Genomic DNA, 17540 nt, shown 5'->3' on the forward strand with positions numbered 1-17540 from the left:
ACCCTTCACCGCCTATCACCACCAGATGAGCAAGATACGTTATAAAGGTCACATCTAGAGTTAAAGTTTTGAGATTTAAAAAAATTATTGACCCTTATGACAGTTCCAGTCTTTATGGTCTCTCAGAGGAGTAAGTTTCATAGGACTACAGTCCAGTAAATGTGTGTAAAAGACACAGAATCCTCAAAATGATATACATTAGACAGAAATTTCTTAAACCTGAGCTTCTTGTTTTTAGAAAGTTAAAATACTTGCTTTATTAAATTCTGTTACGTACGGGTAGCCTCAGTTAGGGTCATGGTGTTAACACTGTTCGGTGCCCAGTGGCCTCTCCCGTGGGAAGCCATGCTGTGATCCAGAGCAGCCAGCTGGCCGGTGTGGGCTGAAGGTGCTCTGCTGCTTCCATAGGGGTGAAGACCGGTGTGCACTTCGTTTTTCCAGTGTCTGGCCAGGCTAAGAAGGAGCTCAGGATTCTGAGTTTAGTAGATTCATACTGACCCGATTTTTCCTTGTAGTTTGCCCTCCAAATTCACCTGCTCTAGATGTGACATTGGCCATTTCTCAGTGAACTGTCATGGTTGCTCTTGTTCCTTTTGTACCATGTGTACCTTACTCTCATTGAAATGGTTGTGAAGACTTGCACCATCTGAAGCATAAAGATGTTTTGGGCCTGGGCAAATAATCTGTACCATGAACCTAAAAATCTGGACGTTTTCATCTTTTATTTTGGTGGGTAACTTTCATAGTGCTCTAAAGCCCAAAGGACTCTTGTAGGTTGAGTATTATTAGTAGCATTGAGATGAGTCCAGGCATTCATGGAGAGGGTTTGCTCCTAGTTAACCACTGTTTACTAACCCCCTGGTTAGCCTACTGACTCTGAGCCAGAGCTCAACCAACTTCCTTATGACTTCTTTCCAGACCACACCAGTGACCATGCAGGTTGGAGAAGGTCAGCAGGTGCAGATTGTCCAGGCCCAGCCTCAGAGTCAAGCCCAGCAGGCCCAGAGCAGCACTGGACAGACCATGCAGGTGATGCAGCAGATCATCACAAACACAGGAGAGATCCAGCAGATCCCGGTAAGCCATGCCCTGCCTTAAGGTCTGCGTGGCACTCTGCCTGACGTTATAATAGGAAATCCTTGAAGATTTTATATCTATATCTATACACAAACACACAATGAAAGTATTGTGTGTGTGCTTGTGTATATATTTTGTGTTATTATGTATATAACACACACATACATACATACATACATTATCTTTAACCTGTATTCCCATTACTTCAGACCTCAGTTTGCGTCACTGTTTGCTCACTGCCTTCCTTTAATCCAAGTCCCAGTGCACCACTGTGGGGCAGCTCCTTCTAATTTCCCCACACCCTATCTATGCAGAGAAACCATTGCAGCCACTACTCCACGCCGAGGCCCGGAGGCCCTATGAGGCAGGCCTATCTTTTGATTAGCAGAGAATAGGAGGTGTATAGGCAAGGCCATAAATACACTTGTTGCATATTCATGAGTCATTTCCCAGTGGAGCCTGCAGCAAAGTTTATTTTTGGCTTTTATTTAACTTATCCATTCCTTCACTATGGACTGCTGCTTCCTGTGTGCCTTAAGGGATTTCATTTCTTAGATTTGTACTTGTTCTTTTGTTTAAAATGTTCTTGTCTTAACACTTGCCATCTATACATCGGTCATTTTGCCAACGAAAAATGTAGAAAGTGAGTAACATGGAGCAGTCCTTCTATTTCCTGCCCCTTGCCCTTCCTACTGTAAATGAAAGGTAGGCAGGTCTAGAAATTCACTTGGACTTGATTAACCACTTCCTCTCTGAAAAAAGTTTGAAAAGTATCCTTAGCTCTGTTTTTGTAACTGTTCTTGTTAACAGAGTAATAGACCAGAAAAAAGGTTAGGAAAGTGGAGTCAGCATGGGTCTCTGTGTCTGTGCCCATCACTGCTGTCTCGTCTCGTGTGCTTGTACTCTCTCTTTCTCTCTCTCTCTCTCTCACACACACGTCAGTTCAGGCTGACACACACACACACACACACACGTCAATTCAGGCTGACACAGACGCACACACAACACACACACACACACCCCACCGTCAGTTCCAGCTGCCTCGTCTCACTTTTTCAGCCACCAACCCCAAGACCTCTCTCTTGAATGATTTTCATTCCTATGGAGGCACCAAAACAAATTCATTTAAGCCAGAGAAGAGCTCCCACCTTGCAGTGCCTTAAACATGAATGTTCTAACTCCCTGGGGCACAGAGCTTCAGCACAGAAGATTTGTTGGAGAATCTAGCACCTCTGCTTCATTGTTCTCAGACAGGAGTCTGTACTTCTAAGCTCATCTGCATGCTTTCAGTAGTGATGACCTTCAGGAAGGAAACTTTACTTCTCTTTTGAAAGGCCAAGAGGTAGACTTATTTGCTCTATAATTAATGTTAAAAAGCTGTGAGGATCCCCAGACCTATCCTTGTGATAGAGGACTGATCTAAAGCTAAGCCTAAAAGAAGAACATCTTGCTTTTTAAGAACTGCTTGGAACTATTTGGCTCACAGCTTTTCATTCACATTTGAGTTTCTACAAAGAGTGCTTCCCAGCCAGAAAATGGAAAATCCCTGTGGCTGTCTGTATACCTTTCCCCATTCCTGGGACTGGGCTTTAGTCTTTCATCTCCTGTGCCTTGGCAAGAGTTCTGGTGGCTCCTGAGACCAGACACCATCAGCCTCAGCAGATGAGATCTGCTAAGCCTCCACCCAGCTGCCTTCAGCCCCACAAGCATCTTAACACTGCTGCCTTGGAGCCGCATCATGGGATTGAGGTGGGGAGGTGAGGCTTGACCTCACAGCTTCCTAGCAGCTCCTCTTGGCGTATTCTCAGGAAATAAATGACTGTGGGTCACAATATCGTGCACTGTCTCCTTTGAACTAGATTCTTAACAGGTTTAGGTTTTGTGGCACTCACCACCATCTTGCCTTAAGCAGACGGTTCTAAAATGGACTACCAAAACTTCAGAATTACTCTTTCCTGGTGGTCCCAAACCTCTTTGAGGCTGGCAGTTTCAGAGAAGCAGTTTGATTGAACATGGCACGCAGGAGCGCGGCTTCCTCCTATCAGCATTTTCCTCATGGAAGTCAACTTCCCTTCAGTGATGTTAGCTCTTGAAGGGGAATATTTGCTCCAGGACAAAGAGGGCTGTTAGCCTCAAGAAGCTCCTCACAACAGAGGCAGGCTAGGCAGCCAGGGAGGTTGGTGTCTGGGCCCCCGCATAGAGAGAAACCAGATTTGCTGGTCTCTTGGAACCTCTTGCATCCCCCAGATCGCGAGTGTGAATGTCTGCAGTCCTCCTCTGCTGACTGTCCTCTCTGCTGAGCCATGGTTCCTCTTGTGTTGTAACCACCTCGGTCCTTCCTTCATCCCCACACTCAGAGCACTAAAACTTTCATGGTACGCTGGAGCGTTAAGAGCCTGAGTTAAGGCTTTTAGCGCACAATTAAATGCAGCATGTGGGATTATTGTATTATCTGAGACTTAATCTTAAGCATGAGGGACTCTTAAGGGCATTTTTGTAGCTTTAGCTTCCCATGATGGGTTTTTCTGTGAAAGGTTTATTGATTCAGCTTCCCCTTGGGAGGTGTTTGGCCAGAAGCTAGTGCTGAACACCAAGGACCGAGGATCCTAAAACTCCCACAGACCCCCCACGCCCACCCCATTGGTCCTGGCTCTTGGGGACAGAGATCGTAAAGCAGGTCAGCTCTTTCTTCCAAGATGTGCAGCCTGGAGTTGGGCAGTTCTAGGGCTGTGGTGCAGAGTAGCAGCCATCTGCTGTGCTCCTGGCAGACACTGGCTCGTCTCTCCGTGTTACTCAGCGTTCTGGGAGCTGGGGTGGAGTAGTGTGGAGATGGAGGGGAAAAAGGCCTACACTTAAGCTATAAACATTCTGATAATGTTAGACAGCCTTTACAGTAAAGTCCTAAGATAAGCTGAGCAAACAGCTAAGGGCCAAACAGTTGTGACAAGGTCCTAATGAAATTTTTTGAAAGTCCATTCAGGGAACATATCCTCTTTTGTGTTGTGTTGTTTGTGGTGTGGGGATGTTATGGTTTTGCTTGACTTCTATTAAAAAGGAACTTCTCGCCCTGGCTGGTGTGGCTCAGTGGATTGAGTGCTGGCCTGTGAACCAAAGGGTCGTTGGTTCGATTCCCAGTCAGGGCACATGCCTGAGTTGCAGGCCAGGTCCCCAGTTGGGGGCGCATAAGAGGCAACCATACATTGATGTTTCTCTCCCTCTCTTTCTCCCTCCCTTCCCGTATTTGAAAATAAATAAAATCTTAAAAAATTTTTTTTAAAAAAAGAAACTTTTCAGAATAGGCTTCTTTAGAGGGCTCAGTGGAGTAGGAGACATGAAAAGTTTGCCTGTTTGAGGTTGCATTCAATCTCCTGTGGTCTTTTGTCCCTGCTCCTGCCTTAGGTGCAGCTGAACACCGGCCAGCTGCAGTATATTCGCTTAGCCCAGCCTGTATCAGGCACCCAAGTTGTGCAGGGACAGATCCAGACGCTTGCCACCAATGCTCAACAGGTATGTGCCCCAGAGATGCAGGGCTTGAGTTGGGGACCGGCAGGAGCTGGCTTCTGGCTGGAAAGGAGTTCTCACCACACAGATCTCTCTTGCCACATTATCTTTCAACAAGAGCTACCTCCACACCCTGCATATTTATGATGCACCCCAAGGGACAGGTGGGGTTATTTGGAAGATTGTATTCAAAGTGTGTCTGTTACCATGTTGTTCTGGAGGGACAAAGACAAGCAAGGCAGGGAAGTCTCAAGAATACTTAAAGAAAGCCTGATGTATCTGTGTGCATGTCTGACCTGAAGAATCATTTTGACAGACTGCCTCATTGTCAGGCTGAGTTTCCATCTTTAAAACTGAATAGCTGTGTGTTCTGGCACCTCCTCTGCCCTTTGGAAAACTTACTTAGATTTTCTCCCCGCCTCCTCAGATATCCTTAATCAGCGATTGCCCCTCATCTTCTCTCATATCCTAGGGTATTGAAGGCTGTGAGCCCCAGGTGCTGAGGGGGCTGCCTCCCTGTGCTTTGGGGGTTGGGGAATGTGGGCATCATTTGTAGGGGGGGTGGAGGTGCTGGTCAGGGGAGGCATTTTTAATGGATACTTTTGCCTCAGGCCCAAAAAAAGCGACGATCGTTTAAGAGCTGAATCTGTCTGGTCCAGTTGCATTTCTGGTGATGTATCTATTGACAGTGGTGACAGAGCTGAGTTTGTAGCGCAGGTCTCCAAAGATCTCATTTGAGAAGATGGGAGGACTGAGCCAAAAGAAAGGCCTCTGAGTTCCACATAGTTTCTGGGATCATTAAAGACTCACATCACCCTGACTGGTGTGGGTCAGTGGGTTGAGCATTGCCCCACCAAGCAAAAGGTTGCCAGTTCGATCCGCGGTCAGGGCACATGCCTGAGTTGTGGGTTCAGTCCCCAGTTGGGGCACATACAAGAGGCAATTGATCGATGTTTCTCTCCCTTTCTTTCTCCCTGCCTTCCCCACTCTCTCTAAAAACAAATACAATCTTCAATTTTTTTTTTTAAAAGGCTCACTTAAGAACTTGGGCTTTTCCCTAATTTCCATGGTGTTCACCAACATGCAATTAGAGCTCAAGACTGGTCACACCTTTGGGTACCTCCCCTGCCCCCTTAAGAAAAAACCCACACAAAACTTGTAAGGTTCTAACCTGGGATCCAAACCTTTATGGCCTAAAAGTGGGAGGAAATAAGAAGGAAGAGTTTTTGGTGGTTTCCCAGATGTCAGATTTGGAACCAGAAACTAAAGCCAAAAGGTGGGGAGAATTGGGTATACGGTGGGGGCAGCGGGGGTGGGGCGTAAGAAGAGAGCATTTGAAGGCAGAGTAACATCGTAATTGTGACAACTGGCACATTGTGGGTACTCAGTAAATATTTGTTGAATGAAAGCTGAATAAATAGTATGTAAATGCAATTTAAAGATAAATGGAACTTTTTTTTCAGCTGCTGTAAAAGTCAGTCCTGCTGGCCACGGGGCACAGTTAACCTCATCTGTGAGGAACATTTTCCATTTGTCTCACGGTCATTCATTTTTTCTGCAGACATTTCTTGAACACTTACTTTGCACTAGGAGGTGGCTTAGCTCCTGTCCTCAAGCAGCTTACAGACTGCTAGGAGGAGAAGCCCTTTCACATCTGTCCCCTTCTTGCTCCACATAGCCTCATGGGCAGACCTGACAGGTTGATTTTGGCTGTTGTGAGGACACTTGAGAGGACAGTCCTTACCTTGCAGGTTTGCTGTAATGATTCCAGGAGACGGTGTGCAGAGGACGGTACTAGTCAGATGTTCCATAGATACACAGAGGCACATGCAGGCTTGCTTCAGTCTTCTTCCTGGGCCACCAGGCTGTTCCCAGCAGCTGGCATGTAGGACACCTTTCTACATGTCAGTGCATTTCTTTTAAAACCCACACCTAAGATTTGAAGAGCATGTGATCAGTGTTTTCCTTGCTTCCTCCCCCCTGCCCCACTTGGCCCAGAGGGCTGCACGTGGCTGCCATCGGAAAAAGTACTTCATAGGTTTGCCACAAAGGCTTCTAGGGCCAAGGCCACCTGCTCGCCAGGGTGTTTCATATTCCAGTCAGATAATCTGGGTGATACGGGTTTGGTTTGGAGCCCACCTTCCAAGAGTGAAAGGGACCACTCGCTGTTCTGCCTAGTGTTTTGCAAACTATCTTCACTGGCTGAAAGACTCTTAGGGTTTCTGCCTACAGAGTAAATGTTATGCCCTCTCATGTCAGCGCCTAGGAGCTAGGTGTTTGTTTGATTCAAGTCTCAGGCCCCAGGAAGACCTTAGGGAGGGGGTTAGTAGGTGGCCGTTAATGTTACATGGCCCAGGGTCCTCTGTGTGGTGTCAACTCTGAATAGCCTTTAGTGCCAGGGGGTGGGGGTGGGGGCTTGTTTTTCTGCTGCTCATCAAGCACTTGTTCTCTGCCAGGCCTTATTCTGGGCACTTCGTATACATTGTCTCACTTGATCTTCATGAGCCTCTCCTGGGTGGTGGGCTGGTGGACCAGACCCTGCCCCTGACCTGCCTGCCCTGCCATCTTGATTCCTACAGATCACACAGACAGAGGTCCAGCAAGGACAGCAGCAGTTCAGCCAGTTCACAGATGGACAGGTAGGACACCCAGCCTGGGCAGGGGCAGGGGGAGAGAAGTTGGAGGGTGGGGTTAGTGATGACATCTGTGAGTTTGGATGGTTAGGGTAGCTGCTCCGTCTTCTGCTAACAGTGAGTGGACAGAAATTGTTAAAAACAAATACAGTCTTTAAATCAGGGTGCCTATCCTGTAGGTTTATAGACTTGTGGGAGCTGAACATAATCTTAGACATTATCTAGCCCAAATCCCCATTTTACAGATGAGTAAACTGAGCCCTAGAAATGGGAAGTGCCTTGTCTGTGCTCACTCAGCTGTTCATTGAAGAACCAGGACTAGAACACAGGTCTCCTTTTCCCTCTCTAGGACTAGTTTTTTTCCTAAGCCATGCTGTTTTTTAATAGCATGGATCAGTTGAAATGCAGAGACATGTGACCTCTCGGCCTCTCTCAGTGCCTGTAATTCAGTAATTGTAAACATACATGAGGAAAGCATCTTCCCTTTTCCCTCGGCCTGCCCCCTCCTACTCTGGTACCAGACAGCCCTGAGGACGTGATGGGTCACATGCCCAGGCTTGTGTTCTCTGCTGCCCAGAGGGAACAGGAGCTTCATCTCCCACCTCTGGCTTTTGCCAGCACCAGGTTCTAGGCTCACATGCCAGGGCTCCTGGGGCAGGGTTCTTGACTTTTGGTTTCTTTTGGGGACACCTGAGAAAGGAAATATCGCGTTGACCCTAATCTTCCAAAGTGGCTCTGGGAGCTTCTGCTTCACCCCTCGCAGGTCTTGGCTGTAGGAAGTGTTTAATCCCAGACAACCTCCTCAGCAGGGCCCAGGCAGGGAATGCAGGGTCAGTGTAGCCTCCATCTGAGCCAGATATTCTAAGGAAAGGAGAGAGGGGGTGATCCTGCTGCCTTTGCCAGTGAGGATTTCTGAGAGTTGGGGAAATGCTGACTTCCAAGCTGCTGGTACAGTGGTTCGAATTGCTTGTGTTTGTCACAGAGGAACAGCGTGCAGCAAGCTCGAGGCTCTGAGCTAACGGGAGAGGCAGAGCCCAGAGAAGTGAAAGCCACAGGAAATGCAACTCCCTGCACCTCTTCCCCGCCCACCACACACACCCCCTCACACCGTGCTGGTGCCTCCTGTGTCTGCTGCTCCCAACCCCAGCAGAGCTCCTCACCCCCTCCTCCCTCCGACGCCTTGCAGTGGGTGGTGGTTGAAGTATCTGGGGCCCCCAACCAACTCGAGGCCCATAGGGAGCTGCATGCCCCTCTCCCAGGGGTGACCTCACTCTCTCCTCTCCACCCCTCGCAGCAGCTCTACCAGATCCAGCAAGTCACCATGCCTGCCGGCCAGGACCTCGCCCAGCCCATGTTCATCCAGTCAGCCAACCAGCCCTCCGACGGGCAGGCCCCCCAGGTGACCGGAGACTGAGGGCCTGAGCTGGCAAGGCCAAGGACACCCAACACAATTTTTGCCATACAGCCCCAGGCAGTGGGCACAGCGTCCCTCCCCAGAGGACCCCGCCGACCTCAGCACCTCCTGCAGGCTAGGACACTGGTGCGCTGCGCCCCACGCCCGGGGCAAGATTCTCCACAACAGAAAGATGCAATATTTTTTATTTCCTTTTTTTCCATTTTTTTCTCCAAGGAATCAATATTTCAATATGTTGTGTGTCCAATGCTATGAAATGAAAATATTAAATAACATATTTATGGCATTCTTGAAGAGTGTGATTGAAGAAATATTTCTTTCGTTTTTCTTTTTGGTTCTGACCGCCACTTCTTTTTAGGAGCACAGCTCTTAACAGGTGTTTGTTATCTCTTGACTCTTGGAACAACTGCTGCCCCAGGATTTTCCACCTTGTTCTGTCTTCAGATTAAATTAGGTGAATGTGCGTAGCTTCTTTTTCATTAGTGTCCTCTCTCCTTGTCCCTGCTCTTGCCCCAGAGCTCTGTGTATTTGCATCCAGAGGCCATGAAAACATTCCTTGCATTTAAGAGATGAACTCATTTGTCACAGAGAGTGAATGGTTTCATTCCCAAACCCTCCTCTCCCAGGGACCCGGGGAGACTAGAACATTGTACATTTGCCACCACCACCGCCATCCTTTTTTTTTTCAGTGCATTAAAAATTGTGCTGGTCTCCTTTGCTGCATGGACTTCAAACTGCATAACATGCAATAAATCTCATTTTAGATAATTTAGAGTCTGACTTTCTGTATCTGGAAGCCTACATGGGCCTACTTTGCTTGGGAAAGGCTTGGAAAGGTTTGTTTGCCCTCAGGCTGGGTGTGTGTGAAGGAGGGGGACCCTTGTGAAAAAAGGAAAACTTATGCTACATACCTGATTCAAACTGAGGTCTCTAGCTGATTTTAAAAATGAAATTCAGTAGGATCTATTTGCTTCTCAGAGGCCCCTGCCTGCCTTACTTCCTTGGGTACCACTGTCAGCAAGATTCAGTTGTGTCCTGTTTGGTTGAGGGTCAAGAGAGCATCTGTCATTGAGAAAGCTGCCTCTCCTTCAAACAAGGATCCAGGTAAATCCCTCCTCTACTGCCTGGCACAGGCTGGTACTTTGAGTTGCCCACTGTGGCCACACCCAATAGCATCTGCTGTGGAGGCAGCCCAAGCCTCTTGTCAAACAGTGGGTCACGAGAGGTTACTGCCAGGGCCTGTAGTCTACTAATTGAAACAAGAATAGAAAGAGCATATTCTTCGCTCACCATGGAAGCCGATAGTGAGTGCCTTCGCCATGCCATCCTTGCAGCTCAGACGAGGCCTGTTGTGTGGGAAGATCAAAGAGCTGGATGGCAGGAGAAGCTGGTATGTATTGCTTCTCTGCCTGTAATGTGCCATAAAACCTTGGGCAGCTCTTTTTTGGGAGATTGTCTCAAGGTGTGAGGTGGGGACAGGGAAGAGTCTCTTATCTCTTAATATTAGACGATTTCAAGTCTGACCCGGTTGCCTTTATGAATGCCCTGCTGTCAGCCATGGTAAGTACTTGGACATCTAGTTCATTTCAGTCATTCACTGAAGAGTCCTTCACCTTATGCCAGAAGAAAAATGAGGATGGCTTGCATTGAAAACACACAATGAAATAAAATATGACATTAGAATTAGGAAGAATAAAATTGAGTAGGAAATCAGAATCATAGAAAACGGGCTGTGAAGAGCTACATAGTCATTAGAATTAGGTTTCATATTTTCATCCTGGGCTTCTGGGTCACCAAAGCAAAAAGACCCGGAATCAGGTAAGATTACACACCATAAAAGGAAGAAAAATAGCATTCTTTTGCAAAAGCAAAGATTTTTAGTAGTTTTAGGGTTTGAGGTAACATGGTACTTCTCCAGTGTCATCAGCATAGGTGAAGCAGATATCACCATGAGAAGTCAGCAAGTGTACCTCCATAGGGAAGTCTCGGGGAGCCCCGTGAGCATATGATTCCCAAGCTCAGTGCCCACCCCCCCACCCCCTCGTATCCTGGACTTTTCTCTCAAGGAGGTTCACTGGGCTTTCCCACTGTACTGTAGCCAAACTCATGCTGCATGCCTAGCCCCATGTGCAGAGAGTGCAACAGGAGGGTGAAGTCAAGTGCACAGAAGAGGCCCAGGCCTTGGAGAAAAGATGCTCAGCTGTTTCATTTCCTGGCTAACCCACCATGTTGAGGCCATTGAACTGTCCCCACGTTGCTGCTCTTTGACTTATTCCTGAAAACCCAGGCATAATTGGAAACGCAGGTCAGGCAATGGGTCCACTTTTTCTCATAGACTGCCATTCTCACTTGGAGATGTTGGATCAGTTGTGATTGGCAAGCAGCTTCCTTGCTGAGCACGTTCCCTTTAAATTTCCCCGCCAGCAGGGCCCATCTGGGTGTAAACAAACACTTCAGTGCAGCCCAAGACAGCCCCTATCTAATACCCAACACGATCCCCTTACATCCGGAGCACTCTTGAAACATTTTTCCTAGCACATGCAGCATTTGTCCTCCAGATGATCTTCACGGTGACCCTGCAGGGGAGACGGGAAGGGATGGTGATCCCTGTGTTGCAGCTGGAGACATGTGAAGCCCATAGAAGTGTAGTGACTTTCCCAAGGTCATTCCATGAAAAGGGGTGGAGCTGACACCAACACATTGGTCTTCGGATCCCCTGTGCATACACAGCTCCTTTCTGGCCAAAGATTTTGTGTGTGTGTCTGTGTGTGTGTAAGACAGATTTACTAAATGTGAACTGACTTTTTGCTCTGCCTCCCCAAATCCACTGGTCCAGCCTTGAGTATACATGGAATAAAGGAAGCAATTGGATTTGGTCTGTGGACAGCTGGTGGTTGGGGTAACTTTCCTGGAGGCCCCTGGGGTTAGCGACAGACCCCCTGGCGGGCATTCTTGCTGTTTAGTTTTGCTGAAGCCACAAGGGGGCAGCATGTAGCACTCACCCAAATCTGGGAGATGCCATGTCTCACCCTTATCCAACTTGAGACAATTCTAGGACTTGGGGGGGGGGGGGGGGTGTTTGACTAGATCCTTGGCCCCTTCCTGATAAGACCCTTAACTTTTGAAAGGAGGGGCATCCCTAGGGCAACAATGAGGGCTAGAAACACCACCCTTTTTAGAATATTACATCAGGGTAGGTGGTTAGATTCTAACAAGCACTTTCTGACAGCCTAAGTCCATTCAGTGCTCTCTGTCCCCAGCTTGGTGTCTTTCCACTTTCCCCTCCTGCACTCTGCTCCTGCCACACTCAATTACTCAGTGGCCCCCGAACTTACTCCCATGTTTTCAAAATGTACTGGCCCCAGTGTCTGGAGTGTCCTTTTCCAGTTATTGATCTCCTATACATCCATCAAGGCCCAGTTTAATGGCCCTTGCTGAGAAACCTCTAATTCCTGGAGCAGAGTTACCAAAGCCCTCTCCAATGCTCCCGTAGAAACTCCTACCGTCTCTATTATTAGTGCTCAAATACGGTCATTCAGCAAATATTTCTTTGGCACTTTCTGTGTGTCAGACGTTGTTTTGGACGTTGTGAAGATAGACGAAAACAAGGCAGGCAAGGTTTATGCTATCATGGAGCTTCTGTTGGGTCGGCAGAAGTGGGAGAGGGAATGAAAGAGAATAAACACAAGACAAGTTAGGCTCTGAAGAGACCCCCTATCACTTAGAATTTTCTGGTTTTAGCATGGCTCTCCAAGGTCATCTCTGTGCCTTCCGAGCCCAGCACAGGGCCTGGCACCAACGGAATGACAGTAACCAATGAGTAAGGAAGTGCACATGAGCCCTTCCTCACAGACCGCCTTCAGCACTGCTCACATCCCCCCTGCTGTTACTGTTAACTTTTTATTGAGCGCTGATAATATGCTAGAGGGCTATTAGATGGAGATTATTCTTTTAAGAAATTTCTGTGAAGGAAAAGGTATCTAAAACTTGGCACCTAAATGGATGATCTCATTTCATCTTCGCATTCTCAGTATAGGTAGGTATTCTTCCCATTTGGTAAGTGAAAAACTGAGGCTCAAAGGGGTTAAGAAATGACCCACAGGCACCAGCTCATTAAGTAGAGCCAGATGCTCCAGGGAGCCTCCTGTCCCCGCCTGCTCAGCCCCACTGGTCTCGTCCCCACTGTTTGAGATTCTTTTTCCTACAGAGAATGAGAGCTCTCGCCCTCCAGCTCCTGGGTAGGGACCTGGTCTTTGTCCTACCTCTCCAGCTATCCGTAGGTCCCTGTACGGTAGCATCTGACCTCCCAGGAGAAGAGGACTCAGGGTAGAGGTCTAGTGCCTTGTCACATGCGTGTGGCCTCCTCTGGGCCCCCTGAGCCGGGCTGGCGGCATTATCCCCTAGCTTGCATGCTGGGCCACTACCACAGCCTAGGAAGAGGAGACAGGAGGACAGCAAGTCTGGCACTCCAGAGGAGAACCTGAGCTGAGCTCCAGATGGGCCAGGCTGGGCTGGGCTCCTCTGGCTGGCTGGTGCTGAGGAGAGGTCTGAACAGAACCCAGCCTTCCCCCGCAGCCCTGGCCCTCCACTGAGCCCCGTCACCTCCCCAGCTCCCAACCCCTCCCCCAAGCCCCTGTGCGCCTCTCTTTCGGTGAAGATTGGTGAAACAGGAGCTTTCTAAGATCTCGTGTGTGTCAAAATGTCTTTATTTTGCTTTGTATTTAAATGATGGTTTGGCAAATTATGGAATTCCAAGTCCACAATTATTTGCCCTCACTATTCTGAAGATACTATTTCATTGTCTTTTGGCAAAATCTGTTGTTGCTGATGAGAAGCCTACTGTCAATTCAATTATTGGACCTTTGTAGATAAGCTATCTTTTCTCTCTGGTGGCTTTTAGTATTTCGTTTTTATTCTTGATATTCTATATGTTGGCTGCAAGGTGTCTAGATGTATTTGTGTTTTGTTTTTAAAGATATATTACTAAGCAGTCTATGGGCCTTTAAAATAAAAAAAATCCATGTCTTATTTCTGGAAAGAGATTAGTTACTCTTTCCAGTATCTTTTCCTGGAACTAATAATGTATATTCTGGATTTTTTCATTCAATCCTTTATGTCTCTTTTCTTTCATATTGTTCTGTGATTCATTCTGGAAGATTTCCTCAGGTTTAGCTTCTAGTTCACTAATTCTCTCTTCAGCAGTATTTACTAACCCATCGGATTAAAAAACAATTTTTTAAAAATGTCAGTGACTTTGTTTTCTAAAATTTTTAGTTTTTGTCATGTCTACTACATGTCCATGTATGATATCTTTCTGTTCTGGTGTTATAAATGCTATTCCTTCATCTTCTAGAAGACTTTAACTATATTAAACTTCCTTTCAGGTTGTTTCTTTATCTCTAGGTCTTTAAGGATAAATTCTCCCATGAGAGGGATGTCTCTCAAGATACTGTATTTCTTCTTATATGTTGTGTTTATTCTTGAGGTAGTTATTTTTAGCACATTTTTCTAACTGTGCCATGGGATATGAAGGCTACCCTAAGGGATGATTTTTCAGCTGTATCTGCTCAAGCCGTGTGGAAGTGCACCAGCCCCAAACTTGCTTTTATGTTGCTACTTGGCTTGGGATTTTTCATGGTGTGAATATCAAGTCCTGAGCCCACACCTCATGTGGATAGGCTTGAGGTATCATGCACACGTGGGTACTCTCTACCCAAAGCCAAGGCCAGGTAGCTAGCAGGCTGAGCTATTTTAGTCCTGTTTATGGCAGACAGCACTTTCCCAGACCCTGCTCTCAGCAGGAAGTCTACCATGCCACTGGTGGGGTCTGCAGACATACTTCCCATTTCACTGGAATGCTGGACCCTTCCTCAGAGGCAGGGCTTCAGATACTGCTCACCACTGGAATTCCCTCTTATTTCCGGCCTTTACTGATTTCTCATTGTTGTTTTTCAGCTTGGATATGTTGTGGTTGTTTTTAATTAGCCAGCATTTATCTTGTATATTTATTATTTTAAGAAGAGACTTAATAAGCTTGATCAAATTGGACCTGGAAGTCCCATGCTCTGCGCCTCCCAGCCCTGTCACTGAGCCCCCATTCTCTTTCCTGAGCCTGGATCTCCTTTATCACGGCTCATCCCTTTCCTGAGCCTCTGTCCCTGCCACTCAATCTGCAGCCCCTCCTACTCACATCATCTCCCATCCTGAGTCTTCATCCAAGTTTCTCCCACCAGAGAAGTGGGGAGCAGGGGAGCTTAAGTCTATGCACTCTCAGCAACTCAGAAAAGGCCTTCCCTCTTGTTTTCCAATGGTTGTTGCTGAGGATGTGGAGCCTTCCAGGGCTGCAGTAATGTTACCTTCTGCATGGTCCTCCAGGAGCTGGGATCAAGATGGAAGATCCCTGAAGGCAGACAAGGAGGAGTGCAAGAAGGGATGGCTTTGACCTTCATTTCCATGCCCCCTTCTCCCTCCATGTCTCCTCCTCTGGGTCCTCCTTCAGCCCTGAGGATGAGGGTTCACTTTTGCTTAGCTCAGCAACACCGCTGACAAATCCAGCAGGCCTGCATGGCATAGGCTGGGGACAGCTCAGTCGCATATCCAGATCTAGGGGGAAAGAAACCCTTTGGGGCCCCCTCCAGCACCTCTCACCTGCTGGGTGGCCTAATTTTCCTGTCCACTCTGGCCTCGTCGGGAAAAGGAAGCAGGCCTGGTCTTTCTCGCCTACTTCCTCCTGCCCTGAGCAGAGGTGGATCCCCACAGGTAAATAATGTGTGTAAGGCCATCACTCCATGAACACCCTCCACTCTAATCCCCTCCCCCAGCTGAGTAGAGCTGGAGGACTAGGGGATTCTCCCAGCATCTCCCCTTTCCATCAAGCATACACCTGAAGAGCAGTAAGATCAACGGTTCTCGTTTGTACAGCTCCCGGCACAATCTGGCTTTCCATGCATTATTGCTTTTAGTCCTCCTGTCAGCCGGGGAAGGCGGGGCAGAGGTGGGGTGACCAGCTAGTCCAAAGGGAGAGCCAGGAAGTCCAGCTGTGACTTGTAGTTCAGTGCTCTTTCCGTCCCTGACACTGCCAACCTCCCTGAAAGCTGGTACCTCCTGCTACACCCCACTGTGTTCTCTCCTATAGAGTCTCAGCCTCCAAGGCATGCCCAGGCTCAGGCCCTGGGCAAGCTCCCTGGTTCCTATCAGGCCAAATTGAACCCTTCAGCCTAGCATTCAAGACCTGCTGTGTGTCCCATCCCCCATGCTCTATAACACCCTCCCCGTGCCCACACCCCACCTGCCCGTGAGCACGTGCACACGCACACAGCAGCACTGGGGTAAAGAACCATACTAGACAAGTCTCCTTGCTGAGCCTTAGTCTTCTTGCCCATCAAATGGGATGTGAACAGTATTACCTCACAGGGCTGATGGGGTGATGAAATAAACAATGCGGACAAAGGCCCCTGCATGAGGCTTAGCATTTAGCATAGGCCTCATTCAGTGGGCACCGCGGGCAGTATTGGTCATACTTCCCTGTACCTGTCCAAGCCCCCTCCCCACCTCTGTCCCCAGGAGGATCCCTCTACCATTGCCTGTGGAGATGTCTACCTTCTCTGACTTCTAGCAACCTTAAAAGCTGTAAGAAAACCCTGGGGGGTTCTGGGGTGTGGGAGGGAGGAGGAGGAAATCTGGTGGGTGGAACCCTGACCTGCTCACCCCAATTTAAGCAGAGCACTTCTGACTGAATGCCTTTTACATGTTGGGGTGCTACCTTATGACTCTGTCTGTAAAAAGGATTCCTTTGCTAACAGATTCTGAAAACCATGGACTTAAACCACCCCTTCCCACTCCAAGGAAGCCCTTGGTTGGCCCCGAGGTCACACTGGGAGTCAATGATAGGCCTTAACCTGGTCCCTGGTCCCAGCCACTTGCAGACCTCAACCCTCTCAGACCTGGGAGTCTCTGCCCCTGGTAGGAGTGAGTCCTAGGGAACAGGGATTGGTCTGTCTGTGGTTTCCCCTCAGCCCACAGCACTGATCCCAGGATGCCACGCACTGTAGGTAGGTGCCAGCCAGGGGAGAGGACAGGTCATAGACAGTTCTAGGGTCACCCACTGCCTGTGTATCCTTAGGTGAGTCCCCTCACCTCTCATCCTCAGCTTTCTTGCGTGCAAAGGGCTGTTCTAGGTCCCAGAGGAATAAGGCCTGGTACTCAGTTGGTGCCTGGCAAATGGGAGCTCTCTCTCTCCCTTCCCATCCTTCTTCTGAATCAATACTTGCTCCATTGATGGATGATGGTGACAGTGATGAATTAAAAGAGATCCTGGAGCCCTGCCCACTTCTTGCTGTCCAGATAGGGAAACTGAAGCCCAGAGCCAGGAAGGGACTTGCCCAGGTGGGACAGTGAGTGAGTCTGGGCAGGGCAGGGACATTCTGGCAATGTTACCAGGGAGAGAAGAGGGGGTTGGGGGTGGGAAGGAAACTGCGAGGATGGGGTAAAGGCAACAGGTGGGAAAAAGGGATGGAGGAAGATGGGAAACTACATCACCCCCTCCCATTGCTCCCTGCAACAGAGAAGCTGACTGAGAAAGCCCAAGACAACTTTTTGCTCAAAAAAATGTCTTTGTCACTTAAGGCTGTGTGTGATGGGGAAAGTCCATTCTCCCAGTCATGTCTTGGGAATCTGGATGGGGGCAGGAAGGCAGCCAGGTGACCCTCAGAGTGGTCACCTGTCCTCTCAGAACCAGACTTTCTCCCTTTCTCCTTTGCTTCTCATTTCTCTCTCTCTCATACACACACACACAGTCCAATTAAACTTTGCTTACAGCCTCCTGGAACCTTCTCCAATCCCTCAGCCCTTAGGAAGAGTTCCAGGAGTCTCCACTTTAAAAAGGAGAGGGCCCGACCCTTTATTATACATAACCT

General features: G+C 48.2%; 1 protein-coding gene across 9 annotated transcripts in view; it reads left to right on the plus strand.

Annotated features, from left to right (window-relative positions):
• Window positions 1-9088, plus strand: part of NFYC (nuclear transcription factor Y subunit gamma) — a 66995-nt gene extending 57907 nt beyond the window's left edge. For 6 of the 9 annotated variants that reach the window (XM_090269198.1, XM_090269203.1, XM_090269199.1 and 3 more), the window contains exons 7-10: window positions 919-1077; window positions 4477-4584; window positions 7158-7217; window positions 8194-9088. In XM_090269198.1, the coding sequence (XP_090125324.1) occupies window positions 919-1077; window positions 4477-4584; window positions 7158-7217; window positions 8194-8625 (759 nt within the window). In that variant the 3' untranslated portion in view covers window positions 8626-9088. The remainder of the gene's footprint in view (window positions 1-918; window positions 1078-4476; window positions 4585-7157; window positions 7218-8193) is intronic. The other 3 variants (XM_090269205.1, XM_090269206.1, XM_090269207.1) reach the window with 3 other exon arrangements.
• The last annotated feature ends 8452 nt before the right edge of the window (window positions 9089-17540 follow it).

This window comes from Furipterus horrens, unplaced genomic scaffold (genome assembly GCF_987537825.1).
Source record: "Furipterus horrens unplaced genomic scaffold, mFurHor1.1.pri manual_scaffold_3, whole genome shotgun sequence".
In the NCBI taxonomy this organism is placed as follows: Eukaryota; Metazoa; Chordata; class Mammalia; order Chiroptera; family Furipteridae; genus Furipterus; species Furipterus horrens.